Genomic DNA, 21,508 nt, shown 5'->3' with positions numbered 1-21,508 from the left:
AACTGTTAGGTTGGCAGAAGCTGGGACAAGTAACGGGAGCTCACTCCGTTCCGCGGCGCTAGGGATTCGAACCGCTGAACTGCCGACCTTTCTGATCGACAAGCTCAGTGTCTTAGCCACTGAGCCACCCTATAAGTTGGCTTGACAAAATCAGAAAGGAGGTGATAAGACGCCTGGGAAAGCCAAGGGAAATCATCAGAGTCAAAAAAAAAGGGAAAGTTAGAATATTTCGGACATGGGATGCGACACCCGGAAATATACGGCATCCTTCACTTAATCCTCCAGGGAAAGATTGAAGGGAAATGAAGGTCCACACAGAAGAAGAACATCGTGGCTTCCAAATCTAAGGGACTGGTTTGGATAAAACTCAGCAGCCCTTTTTCATGAGGCTGTTGATAAAAATGGGATCGCCAACATCTGATGATGGATATGAAAGAAGGAGGAGGAGAAGGAAAAGGAGGAGGAGGAGGAGGAGGAGGAGGAGGAGGAGGAGGAGGAGGAGGAGGAAAGGAGGATGGAGGGGAGGAGGAGGAGGAGGAGGAGGAGAAGGAGGAGGAGGAGGACAAGGAGCAGATGGAGGAAAAGGAAGAGGAAGAGAAGGAGGAGGAGGAGGAGGAGGGAGGAGGAGGAAGGAGGAAGAAGACAAGAGAGGTGGAAGGAGCAGGTGGAGGAAAAGGAAGAGGAAGAGAAGGAGGAGAAAGAGGAGGAGGAAGAGGAGAGGAGGAGGAGGAGGAGGAGGAGGAGGAGGAGGAGGAGGAGGAGGAGGAGGAGATAAAAATAGGATCGCCAACACGATCGCCAACATCCGATGACGGATAGGGCACAAGAAGAATAGAGGTGTGAAAAGAACATGCCTGTATCAAATTCTGTAGAGCTTCAAATCTTATTACAGCATTTTATACCAGTTGTGATGCCTATGGAGATTTGCTGTCATCCACATTGTCCAGTTGCGTTTAGAAAAAGCACCTTTGAGACTACCGTAATCACTTCCAAATATTGACTGCTAGCAATCCTTTTACCCTTGAATTCCTTCCAGTTAATTATCCACAGAGTTGATTAATTACGCTGACATAAATACTTCATCTTGATCATCCCCCTAAGTAGCTCAGAGTCAATGGGCATTATAAGTGCAAATCATTAATGTTTTTAAAAGACCGAATGATGATTCATGGTAACCCTGTATTTGCAAAGATAGGGTGAGGAGTGGAACTTACACCCCCTCTCAATTGGGAGGTTGGTCTTTTGGGACTTTAGGTTTGGTGGATTCCAATTCCCAGAATTCCTTGGTCAGCATGGAATTCTGGGAGTTGAAGTCCACACCTCATAAAGAGACTAAGGTTGAAAAATGAGAACCTGAGGCATAGAAGAGACTAAAAGATGTCACAAAAGGCACTCATTCTCCCAATTTTGAAACTAATTTTCAGATTCTTCCAAGTGAAAATAGAATTCACTAGAAATTTGGCACCAAAGCACTGCTGACAAGAGGAAAAATAAAGAACCCAAAGCAATCACTCCCTACCCATTCAATGGTGCCTCTTAGTTCTGAGACAGGAGCGTAGATACAAAAACATGTTTACAGAGAAAGAAACATAAGAGACCACATTTCTCTCATGGGCCAACCAAATAATCCAGTGATTTAAGATGAGAGTAAAGTAAACGAGTTGACTCTGGGGAAAAGCAATGAAGGAATGCCTCACAAAATGATAAAAGGAAACATTATTTACCATTCTAATTACTCTGCATGTGATACACTCTACTTGGAAAGCTGTAAAGCAAAGCAACGAAGAACTGGGATTATATATAATTCATAGACTGCAGCATATTGCTCCTTTTTCGCTGCTTCTTTACAGCCTTCTGAAGGAAACCCCCATCTCCCTTTCCTTTGTAGAATTGGCATCTCCATGAGTCTAGGATCAGTTGGCTTCATGACCAACCTTGACCCAGCTATTGAAAATTAAAGATGAGTTGTCTGATGGAATCCATCAAAAAAGAAACCCTCTTTTTCTTTTTTTTTGGCAAAAACCATTTGCTACATTAAGGTTGGGTCTTCTGATTGTTGTTTTTAAGATGCCCACTTCAGTTACCCCTAACTGTTGACCCTGTCTATGGAGATTGTGATGACCTGGGGCGTGGCACAAAGGTAACACAGTCAAATAATCAGTAGGAGTCCATTTATTAGCTCTAACTTTGTCCCCAAACTCCTGGTCACCTTCTGGCTAGAGAAAAACTCTCCCAGGAACAGCCTTTGGCTGCAGAGAATCAAGTCCAAAACGTGGTCAACAAAAACGAACTATAAATCCAAACAAGGCAAAATGAGGTAATTAGTCCAGCAGGGCAGGAAAAGGAATTCCAGACATGAAAGAACAGCAGTAATTCAATATGATTGGGGGGATGCCAGGAACGCAAATAACCAAAATCAATACAAGATAAATCATGTTTGTTCCCAGAAGATTTCCAGCTGTGGCTAATGAAAGTAATCAGGGCCCTTTCCTCCCCCATAAGCCATGCAACCCACGTTGCTCTCTTCTCCATTCCTCCCTGCGTGCCCTAGGATGAAGAGGGAGTGGGCCTGGGTCTTCCTCTGAACTTCCTCTCCCTTGTTCTACCTCTTCCCTGCTCTGCCCAGCCAGACTTCACCCTCTCCCAGTTTCCTCCACAGCCAACAGAGCCACACTCCCACTCCCTGTCAGCTGTTCCTCTTCCTCCTCGGATTCAGACTCTGACAGGGGTATGACAAAGATTCTCCATCATTCAGGTCATGGTTGACCCAAAAGTGCTTTTTTCCAAAAGACAGCTGGACTTTCTTGATTCTTCTTTTTCCTTGAAGACGTTTCGCTTCTCAACCAAGAAGCTTGGAGAAGAACAGGGTTCCAATCGCATGTGAGTGGCCACCATCTTGTTTTCCTCACCCCGCTTGACAAAGTGGGCATAAGTCAACAATCAGCAGGAGGGGAAAAAAAATACAGAATAAGACACCAGAACTTATCTCCCTGGTTTCTTTCCTCCTCTTCTTTCCCCAGTTTATTGGGGGTTTTATTCTTTCCTTCCCTAGGGCCAGCCGAGCTGACAGATCCACACTCCCAATACAAAATAATACAAAATGGTTAAAACCCCGTTAAGTCTGGAGAAACAACAGATCAAATTATCCTCACTCCATTTGACAGGCCTGGCATAGAAGAAGACTCCTTGCTGCAGAGCATCGAGAGTGAACGTTGACAATGATAAGTCCCCAGGCAAAGCTCAGAAACTAGGAGAGAAGACACACACACACACACACACACACACACACACACACCCTCCCACTCCTGCCTGGATGACATCTTGAAATATTCATATGAACTTGAAAATCAGGGCCATCTTTAAGTGGGGTGAAGTCCCCCTCAATCCCTCTTGCCAAAATACATGGCAAAATCCACACCTTTGAAAACAAACAGCAGGGCGTGCAAAGATCACGTCTGTTCACAGCCCAAGCTTGACGTAGCGTGGAGAAACAGGTTGGAGAATCCATAACGCCCTAACAAATTAGAAATTTGTGAGATGGTGTGAAGAGAGGAGAACAAGTTTGGTCTAGTGGTTAAGAGGCGCCAGGCTAGAGAGCAGGAGATGGTGAGCTCTAGTCCTGCCTTAGGCATGAAAGCCAGCTGATTGACTTTAAGCCAATCCCCAGGAGACTGGGAGTTGCAGTCCAGCCTTAGACAGCTGGGTGACTTTGGGCCAATCACCAGGAGATTGGGAGTTCTAATCCTGCCTTAGCTGTGAAAGACTGTTGGGTGACATTGGCCCAACCACCAGGAGACTGGGAGTTCTAGTTGAGCCTTAGGCATGAAAGCCAGCTGGGTGACTTTGGACCAACCACAGGGAGGCAAACTTTGGGTTAGTCCCTCTCTCTCAGCCCAGCCCACCCTGCAGGGCTATCATTGTAGGGAAAATAGGAAGGGGAAAGAGTATTAGATATCTTCTCTGCCTTGAGTTAGTTCTAAAAATAATAAAGGCAGGACACAAATAAGTGAAATAATAATAAACAAATATGTTTGCAAGCAGAACGGGGGTCTCATGGAAAGATTAACTCATTTCCTCCCTTCAATGGAACTCTGATTCTACATGACATCATCCATGCGCGTCTCATGGTATCAGAGTGGGCCTAGGGCCAAGGAGACCCAACAATGCCTTTGGATAAAGTCTTCGTTTCTCAGATTCATTGACCTCGCAAAGCTGCCGGCATGGCACATAAAACTACAGTAAATCAAAAAAGAATAAGACACACCATCAATTTTTTTTAGGTCATCCCCATTTTATGCATTGAACGCATTGAACGTGGTGGCTCAGTGGCTAAGACGCTGAGCTTGTTGATCAGAAAGGTCGGCAGTTCGCTGGTTCGAATCCCTAGCACCGCGTAATGGAGTGAGGTCCCGTGACTAGTCCCAGCTTCTGCCAACCTAGCACTTTGAAAGCACATATAAACAATGCAAGTAGAAAAATAGGGACCACATTGGTGGGAAGGGGAAAGTGTTCTGTGCGCCTTTAGCGTCTAGTCATGCCAACCACATGACCACGGAGACATCTTTGGACGGCACTGGCTCTTCAGCTTTGCAATGGAGATGAACACTGCCCCCTAGAGCTGGAAATGACTGCCACATACATGCAAGGGTAACCTTTACCTTTATATTGTATGCATTGTCTTCCAATTCCATGCCGGAAGGTTCCTTACCTGTAACTTTAAGTTCAGTTGTGCGTCTAATCAGCTTCCCTTCGAACTTCAGCTCACAGGTGTAATTTCCACTGTCTTCCTCCTGCACATCTTCTATTAAAAGTGTGTTCTCTTTCTGAACGACCACGCTTCTCCACAATTTGGGCTTGCACTCCTGAGGAGGAACGGAAGCAGAAAAACAACACAAAGAAGATTGGTGCTTCAAAACCAACGAGATCGCACGATCCGCTAATGCAACTTGACTGCATCTTCAATTATGCATGGTTTGTTTTATTTATTTACTCAAATGTCGGTTGTGACCCAGGAAGGTGGAGCTTGGAAGTCCCAGGTCAACCTTACGAATTTCTGAGGCGAGGGAATTTACCACACGTCAGAGGACAGACGCTGAAGAGCAAATGAGGAGAGTCTCAGGTGGAATCCTTCTGATTTTTATTTCCCATGTTGGCTGGGAATTCTGGGGACAGTAATCCCAACCCCGAGCAGAAAACCTGACCCCAGGAGAAGCTGTTGCAATGTGCTTTGTTGCCTGGCCTGCACACCAGTCATTTTAGAAACTTCTGACTTGTAATCCTGTCATTGCTCCACAGCTTCTTTCAATGGGCAATCTCCCTTCTGCTCAGTTTAATCGTGATGACAACTTAATTGTTAGTTGTCACCCATTAGGCAGATGTGGTGGAACTTATGGGTGGAACTCAGATAATAACAAGGCAAAGGACCTCGACATCGGGTGTGTTGAAACGTTGCTTCAGCTATAAACTCACTTGGCCTTCAACACACAGAATTGAATGTACGTGAATGGGTGGGTCAGAAGGATACATACACAAAGGGAATGAGAGAGAGAGAGAGAGAAGAGGAGAGGAGAGGAGAGGAGAGGAGAGGAAGAGAGGGAGGGAGAGAGAGAAGAGAGAGAGGAGGGACAGAGTGACGGAGGGAGGGAGAGAAAAGAGGGAGAGAGAGAGAGAGAGAGAGAGAAGGAGGGAAGGAGGGACAGAGGGAGGGAGAGAAAGAGAGAGGGGGGAGAGAGAGAAGCAGGAAGAGGAGGAGGAGGAGGAGGAGGGAGAGGAGGAGGAGGAGGAGGAGGAGGAGGGAGAGAGAAAGAGAGGGAAGGAGAGAGGGAGGGAGAGAGAGAAGGAAGGAGAGGGAGAGAAAAGAGAGAGAAGGAGGGCGGGAGAGGAAGAGGAGTGGGAGAGGGAGAGAGGGAGAAGAGAGAGAGAAGGAGGGAGGGAGAAAGAGAGACAGAGAAGGCAGCAGGGAAGGGAGCTATGACATTTGCTAAATTGCTTTCTGGGTGACAGTTTCGAAAAGCAGGATAACGACCTCATGAGATGAGGACAAAATCTGCTTCTGTCCCTGGGGGCTGAAGGTCGCCACCGTGTTGTCTTCTAATCAAGATCTCCGATGGCCTCCCTTGCTAGACTGGCTTGAGAGAAATATTTTTTTCCCAGGGGGCCAAGGGGCTCCCAAACAAATACAGCCACAAGCCAACACACACACACGCACACGCACACACACATGCACTAACCACCTTGGCTTCTTCTGCTAATCTCTCACAACAGCAGGGGTGTTGTCAGCCTTCCCTGGCCTATGACCGAGAAATCAGACGGCCTCTGCTCTCTTCTGACATATCACGGGGCTCTGCATGTCCTCCTGGTTCCAGATAAATTATTTGCAAACATTGCACATTGGAGGCAAAGCTGACCGGTTGAAGTTTCAATTGCCTCGTTCTGCTTTGGGGGCAAAGACATGGAGAAAGACAGGTGATGGGAAGAGAGGGAGGGAGAGAGGAGAAACGAAGATGAGAAGGAAGGAAGGAAGGAGAGGGGGAGGAAGGAAGGAGAGCAGAAAGAAGCAGAAAGAAGGAAAGAGGGAAGGAGGGAAGAAGAGAAGGAGGAGCGGGGGAGAAAGAGAGGAAGGAAAGGGAGGGAGGAGAATGGAGGAAGGAATCAGCAAAGAAGATGAGAAGGAAGGAAGGTTAGAGAAAGAGATGGAAGGAAAGGAGGGAGGAAGATCAGAAAGAAGGAAAGTGGGAAGGAGGGAAGGAAAGAAAGAAGCAAGGAAAGGGAGGGAGGAGAATGGAGGAAGGAATCAGCAAAGAAGATGAGAAGGAAGGAAGGTTAGAGAAAGAGATGGAAGGAAAGGAGGGAGGAAGATCAGAAAGAAGGAAAGTGGGAAGGAGGGAAGGAAAGAAGGAAGCAAGGAAAGGGAGGGAGGGAGGAGGGAGGAAGGAATCAGCAAAGAAGGTGAGAAGGAAGGAAGGTTCGAAAAAGAGGCGGAAGGGAGGAAGGGAGGAGGAAGGGAGGAAGGAGAGTGGGAGGAAGGAAGGAAGGAAGGAAAGGTAAGGAGGGAGTAAAGATGGAGGGAGGGAGGAGAGGAAAGAAGGAAGGGATGAAGGAAGGAGGAGGGAGGAAAAGAAGGAAAGAAGGAGGAAGGGAGGGAAGGAAGGAGGGAAGGAAATGGAGGGAGAAATCCTAGATGAAATGAAAGAAAAACAAAATCTTATGGGGGGGGATGGACTCAGATGTAGAATGTTCTAGGATGAAAAGTTGTCCATATATAAAAGAAGGAAATCAAAGGAACAGCAACAATTTCCATCAACTAAAAGGGTCTCTAAATTTTACCCCTATTATGAAGCTCGCACTGAAAAGAGGCTCCGCTGGAGCTCTTTCTTCACCACTGTGAGGCCTGAACTGCCTTTTCTCTTGTCTTGTCTTGTCTTTTTTTTTTTTTTTTAAGGAAAACATCAAAAGTCTGACGGCTTTGAAACTTTTTTTTTTTGGGGGGGGTTGCAATTTGGAGTCACTGACTCCCAAGAAACAGCTGCCTGAGCCCACCTCACTTCTGAGCCTGGCTTTATTTTCTGAGATTCGTTGGTTTTGTTTTTTTTCCTTATTCCATCTGCGTATTTTTAATGAGTTGCTCCTGTTAGCTGCTTTGGATTGCCAGAAAAAGCAGAGTAGAAATTCATTTTAAAACCCTTTTTTTTTGTTTTTTTAAAAACCCTTAATTATGGCATCTCTGTCTATCATTATCATCTATCTATCTATATCTATCTATCTATCTATCTATCTATCTATCTATCTATCTATCTATCTATCTATCCCTCCATCCATCTATCATCTAGCTATCATCTATCTGCCTGCCTGCCTGCCTGTCTATCATCTATCCATCCACCCACTATCTATCCATCCATCCATCCATCCATCCATCCATCCATCCATCATTTAGCTATCATCTATCTGTCTGCCTGTGTATCTATCATCTATCCATCCATCCACCATCTATCCATCCATCCATCATTTATCCATCCACCATCTATCCATCCGTCATCTATCTATCCATCCATCCACCATCTATCCATCCATCCATCATTTATCCATCCACCATCTATCCATCCATCATCTGTCTATCTATCTATCTATCCATCCATCCATCCATCATCTATATATCCATCCATCCATCCATCCATCCATCCATCCATCATCTATCTGTTTATCTATCTATCCATCTACCATCTATCCATCCATCATCTATCCATCTATCATCTATCTATCCATCCATCCATCATCTATATATGTATCTATCTACCCATCCGTCATCTATATATATCTATCTATCCATCCATCAACTATCTATCTGTCTGTCTGTCTATCTATCTATCTATCTATCTATCTATCTATCTATCTATCCATCTGCCATCTATCTGTCTGTCTGTCTGTGTATCCATCCATCCATCCATTCATCTATCTACTTGCTTACTTACTTACTTACTTACTTACTTACTTACTTACTTGCTTACTTACTTACTTACTTACTTATTTGTAATGGTCTCACCTTATACCAGATTATATCTGGCTCTTGCTTGCCCACTTTATAATCCTCGGTATCTGGGCAGGAAATGACTTTGGTCCTGGTGATTTCTGATTTTTCTAAGTAACGAATTGTGCTGTTGTAACAAAGTCCAAGTTCATTTTCGGCAACTGTCAACGACATGGACACTTTCATGCAGTACGTTGAGTTTCTGCAGAGAAATAACAGAAGGTGGAGCCGGTTGAATCATTCATCGCCTCTGAATCCATCGCCTCTGTCTTTAAACAAAGAGGGTGCAAACGCATATGAAGGACAGTAGTCCTCGACTCATGACCACAGTGGAGGCAAAATTTATGCCGCTGAGCGATGTGGGTGAATTTTGCCCCATTTTATGTTGTTAAGCGAACTGTGGCCATTCTTAAGTTTGTAAGGCGGTCGTGTAAGTGAATCTTCCCCATTGAGTTTGCTTGTCAGAAGGTCGCAAAAGGGGATCGTGTAACACGGCCACGGAAATAAATACTAGCGTTGTGGTTCGCCAGCAGCCTGTGCAGACGGCAGAGGAATTGGAGAGTGGGGAAGAACGGGGACCGATCAGGGAGTCTGGAAAGGACTCGAATGAGGGTCCTGCATCCGATGCAGAGATGGGGCCAGGACCATCTGGGAGCGGGGTGCTGCCTCCAGAGCTTCCGGAGTTTGGAAGCAGCAAGGTAGAGGACCGAGGGGAGCCTGTTCCCAGTGTGCTTGAGCGCAGAGCTGCCAGAAGGCAAGAACAGCTGAGACAAAAGGGGCGACTCAGGAGTAAGGCTTAGAGATGATTGCCCCTCCCATAAGGTATAAAAGACAGGCAAAGTTAGGGAAACCTTTGCAGGAAGCAAAGTCGTTTGCTCTGTTCAGATTAATCCTTGGAGCTCTGTGTGGACTTTGTACTTGGTTGTTGTTTTTTCCAGTTTATTTGGCACTCTAGTTGTTGGCAGCAATTCAAAGGAGAGAAAGGTGAGTGCTTATCTCAAGGGACTGTTAGGGACTCATTACCGGCTGGGAATGCACATAATTCCCAGCATTGAAATAAAACAAGAGTTGCCTTGTTCAGAACAACTAGTCAGTTGCCAAACGGCTGAATTTTGACTACGGGGAAGGGAACCCCAGGCATTTTTCACACTTATGACCATCATGGCATCCCCGTAGTAAAAATTCAGCCATCAGTAAATGAACTGTTGTTAAGTTGAGGACTAGCTGTACCTCCATCCCTTGAAAAATGTCTCTGAGGGGCATTTAACAACCGCTGAAATTAGAAGTACAAAAAATAATAAAAGGAATTCAAGGAGCATTGCGAAATGAGCTGGACCCGTCCCAGCGATCCGCTTAATCCTTTTGCAAGTGAAACCAAATAACGGTGAGTGGCGTGTTTGACCCCCATCGTTCTTTCATCCAAGGCAAGAATTTGAGGACATAATTTGGCCTCTCCAGAATCTGGCAGATGGAGAAAATGAACGGAGAGAAATCACATTAGCTGCATTAAACAAATTGATTTTTAAAGATTTGCTCGGGTTTCATTTCATTACTATTTTAGTAAGATTTAATTATAGACAATTATATAAACACTAAATTCAGCTTTTGATCTGTCCTCCTTTATTCCTTTAGATCTAATCCTAAATCACATTTGCTTTTTAAAAGTCTCTCTCTCTCCCTCCCTCCCTCCCTCTCTCTCTCTCCCTATCTCTCGTCCTCTCTCTCTCTATTTCTCTATTGATTGATCTATCTATATCTCTCTATATAGATATATATATCCCCCCTCTCCCTCTATCCCTATCTTTATCTCTATATCTCTCTCTATCCCTATCTCTCTCTTTCTCTCTCTCTCTATTAGACTATTTTCTAATACTTATTTCCTCTATCTGGTTAATACTCCTTTTATAACCTCTATATATTTTCTCTTCCCTATCTATTCACTCGCTGGTTTCTACTTTTTATCCAATTATACCAGTTTTCCCCAACTGTAAAATATTTTGAGTCTTCCTTATCCTTTAACTTTTGAATGAGTTTATCCATCTCTGCGCAGTCGTGGACCTTCTGAATTATCAAAATATCAGTTGGCAAGTCGCTTTCATTTAGGCTAATGTGAATTCCTATCATTCACATCCAGCAAAGGCCTGGCAAACAGTCTTTTGAGAATGATTTACAATCACAGACCTTACCAGGCTTGGAGAGTTGCCAGGCCGATAGCTTCCAAGCACAAGGCTGTAGCAGAAAATACTTGGCAAGGAGTCAGGAACAAATCTTCACACTAATTAAACGAGCTAATTGTCTCCTACAAACACCACTCCCCTTTTGCTCCTCTTTATTCCCTATGGGAAGGGCCATTCACTGTCCGGACACCTGTGCCTTTACTCCCGAGTTGATCCTTGTTCCTTAACTGTTCTCTTCTCCTGGCAGCTCTGCACATGCACACACTGAAAACAGGCTCCAGCTGTTCTTCTGCCCCACTGATCTCCGACTCCGAAGGCGGCCCTGGCCCCATCTCTGCCTCCAATGCAGAGCACTGGTCAGAGCCTTCCCCAGCCTCCAGGACTGGCCCATGTTCCTCCCCAACCTCCTCACTGTCCGAGTCTGCCACCAGCGGAACACAACACCACCAACTCTTTCAGAGAAGACCATTGTCTATAGGCCCATGCCATTCTTATTCAGTTATCTCTACAATCCGTGCTCCTGGAAGAGTTATTAATAATTAACTTAGTTCAAATGATTATGAATTTTCTTGATTATAGCACCGAAAGTTCAGCCAGTCGAGAAGGTCGGGGTAAGAATAAGTTCACCAAGAGAGTTTGTAACACAGGCAGCTGGGACCGCCGAATAACACCTTTTGACAAACGCATCGATTAATGATCTTGCGTTATTTAACTCGTACTTTTTTCCCACACTGCCTCGGGCAGATTCTATTTAAATTGCTCGCTGGCACAAGGACCCGAAACTGCTGGATTCTTCTCATTAGCTACAATTAGGTAAGAATCAGATTGAGGAAACATACCATCCGATTAGTCAAACATTGAATGTACTTTGCCTGGAGGGAGAAGATGCGTTAGCAAAGGATTAGTATGGCCCAATACACATTTGCACACGTTCTAAAAATAGCGAGTAAACTCCCGAGAAAGGCTGGTCTCAGTGACCAACTCCCTGGTTTATCAAAGTTGGCATTTGTCTCGACTATTCCATGAATAGCACCCTGAGAAAAAGCATCCGATTCTGGTCCAATTGCCAAGAAGGAGATGTACAATATTGAGGGCACTTGGATGGGCTGGTGCAAGACTCTTTTTAATGAAAAGAAGGACTACCTTATTTTATTTTTAAAAAATATATATACACACACATACATACATACAATGCGTAAGGACTATCTTGATAGCAGTGTCCCAACATTTGAGGGGCTGCCACAAAGAAGAGGGAGTCAACCCAAGGTGGTATTCAGCAGGTTCTGACAAGTTCTGGAGAACCAGGAGTGGAGCACCAAGGAGTCATTAGGTCAACCCTGAGCTACAACTTTTTTTTCTCTTGTGGTAAGTCCTGCGACTCATCAAACAGAAGTAAATCAACAACCCCAAAGCAGAAACTGGGATTAACACTAAGATTAGTCATCAACTTCATTTTGACTTGTTTAATTTTTATTTAACATGTTATGTGGCCCCAGCCAGAGGTGGTATTCAGCAGGTTCTGACCAGTTCTGGAGAACCGGTAGCGAAAATGTTGAGTATTTCAGAGAACCGGCAAATACTATCTCTGATTGGCCCCGCACCCATCTCTTCTCTGAGTCCCAGATGATAGGCTGGGTCATCTTGGGTTGTCCTGCACAGGAGAACAGAGCTGGAAAGCAGGTTAGTGGGATGGGGAGGGAAGGGAGATTTTGTAGTAACAGTCCCCCAGGAATAGGGAGGGAATGGAGATTTTGTGGTACCCTTCCCCTGCCATGCCCACCAAGCCACGCCCACCACTGGAGTCAACCTATTCTCCAAAGCATCCGAGGGAAGGACAAGAAGCACTGGGTGGGAAACTCATCAAGGAAAGAAGCAACCTAGAACTTAAGGAGAAAATAATTAAAATTGGCTGGGAAACAGAGTTAATGGGCCCCACGATTGCAATGGATGGAAGTTAATGAAGGAGAGAAGCAACTTAGAACTCAGAAGAAATGTCCTGACAGTGAGAACAACTAATCAGTGGAACAATTTACCTCCAGAAGTTCTGGGTGCTCCAACAACTGGAGGTTTCTAAGAAGAGATTGGACGACGATTTGAAATGGTGTAGGATTTCCTGCCTGCCCAGGGGGTTGGATTAGAAGACCTCCAACAGTTGTGGGATTCAATTTTTTTTTTACTACCGGTTCTGTGGGCATGGCTTGGTGGGTGTGGCAGGGGGAGGATACTGTAAAATCTCCAGGCAGAGGGGATATTTGCCGGTTCTCCGAACTACTCAAAATATCCGCTACCAGTTCTCCAGAACTGGTTAGAACCTGCTGAAGACCATCTCTGACCCCCAAGGTCCCTTCCAACTCTGGTATTCGGTTCTTTATTAGCATAGTCGATATTTGTTTGGTTGGGTGGATGGGTGTAGTGACATGACTCTATCAAGATCATGTCTCATGCCGTCCTTGGAAACTGAAGGACTTCGGAAGATTCTTATCCCACCAAGCCTTCTTTACAGGACCGTCCCCAGGGAGAAAAATAGAGCAACCGTGTGAATTCTGTACATTAGTTTGGGGATGAAGGGGGACATAGGAGCACGTGAATGTGTGGGTGCCATCATGACACCCATCTGTCTTCTTACGGGTTCTCATCAAGAGATGCCTGAGAAAATGGATGAATGTTTCTCTACCACCTGCATATTATTCCATTTCCTCTTGATCTGGAAGCTGATGGATGCTTTTAATGGTATATTTGTCGAATGGCTGTTGCTAGTTTCATCACAACAGCTTTTCACCTTGTACCGCTAGAATAATAATAATAATAGCGCTCCTCAAGAAGGGAGTTGATGTTTTATATTTGTGTTCATTATAGTCTCATTTTACCGGGTGAGAGCAGGAACGGTGGAGGTCAAGGAAATGAATGGGTTTGTAAACCTTGGGCAGAGCAAAAGAATAAAACTACAACGGTTCTAGCATCCATAATATATTCCCATAGGTAGAAGCTGGTGGGAGGAGGGGGGGGAAGAGGCACTCTCACACATAACAACGCATAAACCTCTTCTACCGTAAGCAGAATTGCTAGCGGAAGGTTCACAGACACAAATAAGAGAGAGAATGTATCACCTGCTCTAAAGAATATTTTTTTTAAAGAACGTCCTGGTTTTTGTCACCTGTTGGCCAGAGGAGGAGACATGGGAGTCAGAATCAACATCAAGGTAACCTGAGACCTCCAAGGGGGAAGAGGGAAGAGCCGTCAGAGAGAGAGAGAGGAACGGGGGTGGAGCCTGGGCCATCCGTCAGCCCTCAAATGGAGGGTCAACAGCCCCCAGGTCTGGAGGTGGCTGATGAGGAAGAGGAGGAACAGATGAGTCCAGTCTCTGACATGTGGAAGGCAGAGGAGAGGAGAGCAGTGGAAATCTATGGGCCGGTCCTTGGGACGGAAGAGCCACCGCTGCTAGCGGAGCCCCACCCTAGCTCTGGGGATAAAAGGCAGGGGGTGGAAATGAGCAGACGTGGCAGACAACTATTCATCTTCCTGTTGGATGGATTGTTAGCCCGTGGTGAGAGAAAAAACTTTTTGCTGGGGCTGCCGGCACTCCTAATGAAAGGAATCTTTGAGTTAACTTCAGAGGTTTGTCGTGTTTGGGAAGCTTGGTCAGAACACTGGAGTTCATCAGTACAGGTAAGGAGTTCGCCTTCTAGCTGGTGTCTCCGTTTCTTAGCTGAGAGAACCAGCATTGACTGAAGACATTTTCCGTGGTCATCTGGCCGGCACGACTCATACGCCGAGGCGCACGGAATGCCGTGACCTTCTCACCGAAGCGGTACCTATTTATCTACTTGCATCTGCGTGCTTTCGAATGGCGAGGCGGGTAGGAGCTGGAGCAAGGGAGAGGAGCTCGCTCCTGTGGCACGGTGCTCGGGTCTCGAACCCCGGCCGTCAGCTTCCCAGATGACAAGCTCACCGTCTTTAAATGATGAGCCATCAAACACAAGTCCTAAAAGTATTAGGCATTCAGCAGCACTCAATTGGGATTGAAAGAGGTCAGGAATGGTGACCAATGAACACACATGAAAGCTGATCTCATCCAGAAGCTTCTCAACCCGCCAGGCAATCTGCTCTGATTGTGTCGGTCTGCCGTGGCAAACAGAGCACCTTTAATTGAGAAGATGTCTCTAGGCTAATTGATGGACAGCAGAGTGAAAGGAACAACCCTAACCTTTCCCCCCCTTTTTATACCATGTTATTATTAAAGGGCTGCCATTAAACAGAGGCTCACTTAAGTCGGTGAAAAGCGATAAACCAAATGCACATCCAAGTCCTTCCATTCCCCGCTATCCTGTCAGACAGAGGTGATATTCAGCTGGTCCAGGCCGGTTCTACATATCCGGTAATGGAAATTTTGGGTAGTTTGGAGAACTGGAAAATACCACCTCTGACTGGCCCCACCCCCATCTATTCTCCGCCTCCTGAGTCCGAGCTGATTGGCTGGGTCTTCTTTGGTTGCCCTGCACAGGAGAACGGAGCTGGAAAGCAGGTTAGTGGGGTAGGGAAATCTCATCTCTGACTGGCCCCGCCCTCATCTATTCTCCGCCTCCTGAGTCCCAGCTGATTGGCTGGGTCTTCTTTGGTTGCCCTGCACAGGAGAATGGAGCTGGAAAGCAGGTTAGTGAGATGGGGAGGGAATGGGGATTTTGCAGTATCCTTCCCCTGTCACACCCACCAAGCCATGCCCACCAAGACATGTCATGCCCACCACAAGACATGCCCACAGAACCAGTAGCAAATTTTTTTGAATCCCACCATTGCTGTCAGAGCTGAAGAAACTTCTTGGATGAAGAAGTGAAACATCTTCAGAAAAAAACCCCCAAGAAGTCCAGTTGCCTCCAGAACAGAAGTGGTATTCAGCAGGTTCTGACCAGTTCTGGAGAACCGGTAGGGGAAATTTTGAGTAGTTCAGAGAACTGGCGAAATCCCGTCTCCGACTGGAGATTTTGCAGTATCCTTCCTCTGCCGCGGCCACCAAGCCACGCTTACAGAACCGGTAGTTTAAAAAAAATTGAATCCCACCACTGCTCCAGAATAAGCACCTTTGGGACTACTATGACTGAGAATCTTAGGGCATACCATCAAGCTTTGGGGAGCATTCTGAAGACCAGGGTCCAAGCAACAGTGGGGTCAGGGAATCTGCTTTGAGAGGGAAGGTTTAAGGAGCCAAAACGGGTGCCTTAAGCCTCTTTACAGGATGAGATGGGTGGCATACGAATTTAATAAATCAATAAAATATAAATACAGTCTAACATGCAGCTGACTCCCTCCGATGTGTATGAAGGACACCTGACCAGTGAAAGATCTACCATGGGGTTCTTCTAAAATTTCGGGGTAATGAAAATCAGTCTTTGGGAATCCATTTCTGTAAGATTATTTATAGCACCCCCTCTCACCCTTGAAAACTCCATTCACTGAGCTTAAATGTTTCTTTTTTGCATTAATAATCCAAGCCCTGGCGTGTAACTCTCTCTTTTTTTAAAGCAACAACAACAGAAGAACAGAGTTGGAAGAACAGACCTTGTAGGTCATCTATTCCAACCCTCTGCCTAGGCAGGAAACCCTACACTACTTCAGACAGATGGTTATCCAATATCTTTTTAACAACTTCCAGTGTTGGAGCATTCACAACTTCTGAAAACAAGACCTTCCACTGATGAATTGTTCTCCCTGTCAGAAAATTCCTCCTTAGTTCTCGGTTGCTTCTCTCTTTGATTAGTTTCCATTCATTCTTTCTTGTCTTGCCTTCTGGTGCTTTGGAAAATAAGTTGACCTCATCTTCTTTGTGGCAGCCCCTCAAACAGAATAGAATCGAATGATAGAGTTGGAAGGGACTTTTGAGGTCTTCTAGTCCAACCCCCTGCTCAGGCAGGCAACCCCTATATCATTTCAGACAAATGGTTGTTCAATTACTTCTTAAAAACTTGGAGCATTCACAGCGTCTGGGAGCAAATTGTCCAACGGATTCATTGTTCTAACTGTCAGGAAATTTCTCCTTAGTCCTAGATTGCTTCTTCTTCTTCTTGATTAATGCTGGAAACACAATTATCAATATAAGTTCTTGGTAAGATAACTAACTAGGTAACTTATTTTTCCAGCCGCTCTCTGCCTTCTCTCTGTATTACTATCCACCTTAACCTCTCAGGATTTCTTTCTTTCTTCTTCTGTTCTCCTGCAACATTTCCTTCTAATCTTATTTGCTATTCCATATGGTTCATTCACCACTGCTGCCTTCTGCGGTTAGAATTCTAGTTCGGCTTGGAAAAATGGGGAAGGGATTTTTATTTTTGCAAATTCCAATTGCTGGGATCACCCTCTCTAAAATGCTACAGAAATCTCCTATTGGTCAATCGGCTTAAAGCTAATCAGGGAATTGTCACCACCGGCAACTATCGAAGTTCTGTGTAGGTCGTGGTTTCGACATTTAATCCCCCTGAGCATTTTTCTATGGCTGAGTTATAAGCAAGATATTTCTTTCCAAGGCACTGAAAGAAGAAAGGAAGGGGAGGAGGCTGGGTTGTGTTTTTTTTCCCATCGTGTGGAGAAGGATGAGTGTGGGAAGCGGCAGTTCTAATTACTATAATGTTAAATTTTAGTTAAAAAAAAAAAAAAGAACAATGGGAGAGACTCAGATCCAAACAGGGAAAAGTTACTTCTTTCTCTTATTTTTTTTTTCCTGATTTCCCCTCCTCCATTCTTCCTTTTCTTTTCTCTTTCTTTCTTCTTTCTATTCTGTTCCTTTATTTTTTTTTTGGGTTTGACTGGGCTTTTATCTCGACCACTGTAATGCTTAATAAAAATTATTTGAAAAACAAACAAAATGCAAACTGCAAAAGTCCTGGTGGTTTACCTTTAAAGCCCTACATGAGACTGGGTTACCTGAGGGATCACCTTTTTCCAGGAATCTCTTACCCATCTGATTAAATCGATCAGAACGGGCACGCTGCAGTTCCCGTCAGCCTAAGAGTGTCGGTTAATGGGGATCGAAAGATGGGCCTTTTCTGCAGTGGCCCCTGCTTTATGGAGCATCCTCTCTTTGGAGATTAGAATGGCCTCAACCCTTGTTAGCCTTTCTTAAGGCCTTCAAAACCTGGACATGCTCCTGGGTTCTACTAAGGTGTTAAGGCACAGCTTCCTAGCTTTATTGTTAACTGGCCAAGTATCTCAACTGCTGTGTATTTTGATTTTGGGTGATTTTGTTGTTATTGTTTTAAAATGGTACCCCAATTTTAATTGCAATTATTTTTTGAATTATAAGTCCCCCGGTCATTAACTGAGATAGATGGCTATAGGAATTAATTGATTGATTTGATTGATTGATTGGGAAGGAGAAGGCAAAAGAAAGAGGAAGAGGAAAGGAAGGAAGGAGGGAGGGAGGGAAGGAGGGAGGGAAAATAAAGGAAGGAAGGAAGAAAAAGAAAGGAAGGAAGGAAGAAAAAGGAAGAAGAAATAAAGGAAGGAAGAGAGAGAAGGAAGGAAGGGAAGGAAGGAAGAAGGGAAGAAGGAAGGAAGGAAAAGAAAGAAAGAAAGAGAGAAGGAAGAAAGGAAGGAAAAGAAAGAAAGAGAGAAGGAAGGAGCGGAAGGGAGGGAGGAAGAAGGAAAGAAGGAAGGAAAGAAGGAAGGAAAAAGAGAAAGAAGGGAGGAAGGAAGAAGAAAGAAAGAGGAAGGAAGGAAGAGAAAGAAAGGAAAAAGAAAGAAAGAAAGAAAGAAAGAAAGAAAGAAAGAAAGAAAGAAAGAAAGAAAGAAAGAAAGAAAGAAAGAAAGAGGGAAGGAAGGAAGGAAAGCAGGCAGGCAGGCAGACAGAGGCAGGGCTGGTGTTGGCATCAAATCTGCTTTATTAATTGCTGATGTGATCTTCTCCCCTCCGGAAGGAAAGCACATTCCACATCTGTGTTTTCTGTCCTCTAAGCAAGTTCACGGCTGGCCACTAAGGCCTAATCACCAAAGGCCTGACTACAGAGGAATCGCTGGATTGGTTTCTCGTATTTTCCCAAAATAATGCTAAAATAAAAATAGTCCTAGAGAACACCCAGGAAAGAGCACGATCCAAGATGGAGGGTAGGGAGGGGGAAGGGAAGAAGAAGGTGGTGATGCAATAATAAAAGAAAGAAGATTTATGGTTTTTAGCAGCTTCTAACTTTGGGAGGTTGGGAAAAGAGGTGGGTATTCAGCAGTTTTGACCAGTTCTGGAGAACCGGTATTGGAAATTTTGAGTAGTTCGGAGAACCGGCCAATCCCACCTCTGACTGGCCCCGCCAACCCCATCTCTTCTCCGCCTCCTATTGAGTCCCAGCTGATGGGCTGGGTCTTCTTTGGTTGCCCTGCACAGGAGAACGGAGCTGGAAAACAGGTTAGTGGAGTGGAGAGGGAAGGTTTTTTTTGGTTGTAACCTTCCCTTGCTACACCCACCAAGCCACGCCCACCAAGCCACGCCCACAGAACTGGTAGTTAAAAAAACCTGAATCCCACCACTGGACCTTGGGAAGGTAGAGGGCTCCGGTTTTGAGTCTTTACAATTAGCTGAATCATCGCAGGTCGCCGTTATCGTTGTACAAATTATCCATTAACTTCCTCTGGAGTTTGGCACGCTGATGAATTATGCCAGACATTGGATGCGTGGTCTTTTCAGGAACAGTGGGAGCCTTGGTCCTTTGGCAAGCTACGTTTCAATCCAGAGTGGAAAATTTTTCCAGCTGATTTGTTACGTTCTTGAAAAATGAGGCCTTGCAATGGAAACGCTGACAGATTTAAACTCTGGTTGCATCAGCAAGAGCTGAAAGATTAATGGCCGCAGTTCTTGCCCGCAGAACGCCTGGCGCTTCGTATTCAGGTCTTGGATGTATCAGGACATCCTGGTTGATGCTCTTAATGTGGGTCCTTGGACACGAATATCCGAGAGACTCGGGTCAGAACCCAGGGGAGAATTTGCATCCCAGAAGAACAAGGAGAGAGAGAGAGGGAGAGAGGGAGGAGGAGGGAGAGGGAGAGGGAGGAAGAGAGGAAGGGAGACACAGAGAGAGTGGGAAGGGTGGAGAGTGGGAGGGAGGGAGGGAAAGAGAGAAGGGGAAGGGAGGGAGGGAGGGAGGGAGGGAGAAAGAGGGAGGGAAAGAGATAGGGAAGGAAGGAGAGGGAGGGAGGGAAAGAGAGAGGGAGATGGAGAGAAGGAGGGAGAGAGGGAGGGAGAGGGGTGGAGAAAGAGGGAGGGACAGAGGGAAAGAGGCGGTGGCAGAGGAACGGACAGAGAGGGGAAGGAGAAAGGAGGGAAAGAGAGAGGGAAGGGGGAAAGGAGAGAGAGGAGGGAAAGAGAAAGGGAGGGAAAGAGGTAGACGGAGAAAGGGGAAAGGCAGAGGGGGAAGGAAGGGAGGGAGAGAGGGGAGGGAGAAAGAGGGAGGGAAAGAGAGAGTGAAATGGAGAGAGAGGGAGGGAGAGTGGGAGGAAGATAGAGGGGGAAGGGTGGAGAAAGAGGGAGGGACAGAGGGAAAGAGAGAGGGAGGGAGGGACAGAGAGAGGGGAGAGAAAGAGGGAGATGAAAAGAGAGAGCGGGAGAGGGAGAGAGAGAGAGAAGGAAGAACAGCATTGCCAAGGATGCTAAAGTGGATGGTCTCGGCACAGATAAACATTGACCTACACGAGGAAAGCCAGTTTGGTCTAGTGGTTAAAGCACCAGGCTGAAAACCAGGAGACAGTGAGTTCTAGTCCCGAAGCAGGCATGAAAGCTGGTTGGATGACATTGGGCCAATCACCAAAGGATACTGACTTCTCCAATGCATGGGACTTCAGCACCCAGAATTCCCCAGGCAGCCAGTGGTGAGATTCAGCCAGTTCTCACCAGTTTGAGAGAACCGGTTGTTAACGTTCTGAGCAGTTTGGCGAACTGGTTGTTGGAAGAAATCATTAGGGCAGAGAACCGGTTGTTTAAATTATTTGAATCCCACCACTGCAGGCAGCATATATGGCCCACCTATTCCCAGAATTCTGGGATGGGAAGTTTGCACATCCTAAGGTTGCCAAGTTGGAGAAATGTTCTTATGGCCATTTAGCAGAAATAAATTCATACCAGATTTGCTTCTCTCTCCCTCTCTCTCTCCCTCTCTCTCTCTCTGCAGAACTCTTTTGCAATCTAAAAAGAGGCCTATTACTCAAATCAATTCCTTATAGCACTGCAGCTTTTCACAGTCTCCTTTTTCTTTCTTTCTACGGGCTGCCAATTGCTTCAGATAAGTGCGAAACTATTCTGTTCTATGAGGAACTCACAGGAGAGATGGCGATGGACAGAGGTCAGATACTGACGGGAGCAGAGTCACGACCTGGGCTGTCCCATTTGTTTGCTTGTCAGTTTCCCTGCCCTTGCAGCGGAGAAACTTTTAACTTGGAAATGTGTGCGTTTCAAGCTCTTTGCATTTTAAAGTTCTCTGAGGGCCATTTATAGTCACACTCATTCCATTTTAAAAGGAATAGGTCTGACCTACGAGGTCCCCAGTGTAGAATGTATGTTTAGCAAAAGTATTTCTCGGGTTACATTGTCTTTATGGAAGAAGCCATAGAAAGGCCCTTTCTTCTCACTTCTTTTCGGCAGAAATTCAAATCCATCGAGTTCCAGGAAAGAAGCCACCAGGTTTAATTCCACCTCTGCTCACAGCAGAATACCCTACATCACCAGGCTTGAAATTTTGGGCTTGGACAACCTTGAACTATGCGGCCTATGGTTGGACTTAAGCATAGGACACAAAATTATCTGCTACAATGTCCTACCAGTCAATGAGTACTTCAGCTT

The 21,508-nt window shown here is 45.5% G+C and overlaps 1 protein-coding gene across 1 annotated transcript in view; it reads right to left on the bottom strand.

The window, feature by feature from the left end:
* Positions 1 to 21,508, bottom strand: part of IL1RAPL2 (interleukin 1 receptor accessory protein like 2) — a 321,249-nt gene that overhangs the window by 120,545 nt on the left and 179,196 nt on the right. Inside the window, exons 4-5 of the mRNA XM_087941140.1 lie at positions 8,540 to 8,726; positions 4,709 to 4,862 (exon numbers count right to left, since the gene is read on the bottom strand). Coding sequence (XP_087797266.1) covers positions 4,709 to 4,862; positions 8,540 to 8,726 — 341 coding nt within the window. The remainder of the gene's footprint in view (positions 1 to 4,708; positions 4,863 to 8,539; positions 8,727 to 21,508) is intronic.

The sequence above is a fragment of the Pseudonaja textilis genome, chromosome 12 (genome assembly GCF_049901715.1).
Source record: "Pseudonaja textilis isolate UNSWEBS1 chromosome 12, rPseTex1.2, whole genome shotgun sequence".
Taxonomy (NCBI): Eukaryota; Metazoa; Chordata; class Lepidosauria; order Squamata; family Elapidae; genus Pseudonaja; species Pseudonaja textilis.
The sequence above is the reverse complement of the archived record's forward strand: the minus strand, read 5'-3'. Positions and strand labels throughout refer to the sequence as shown.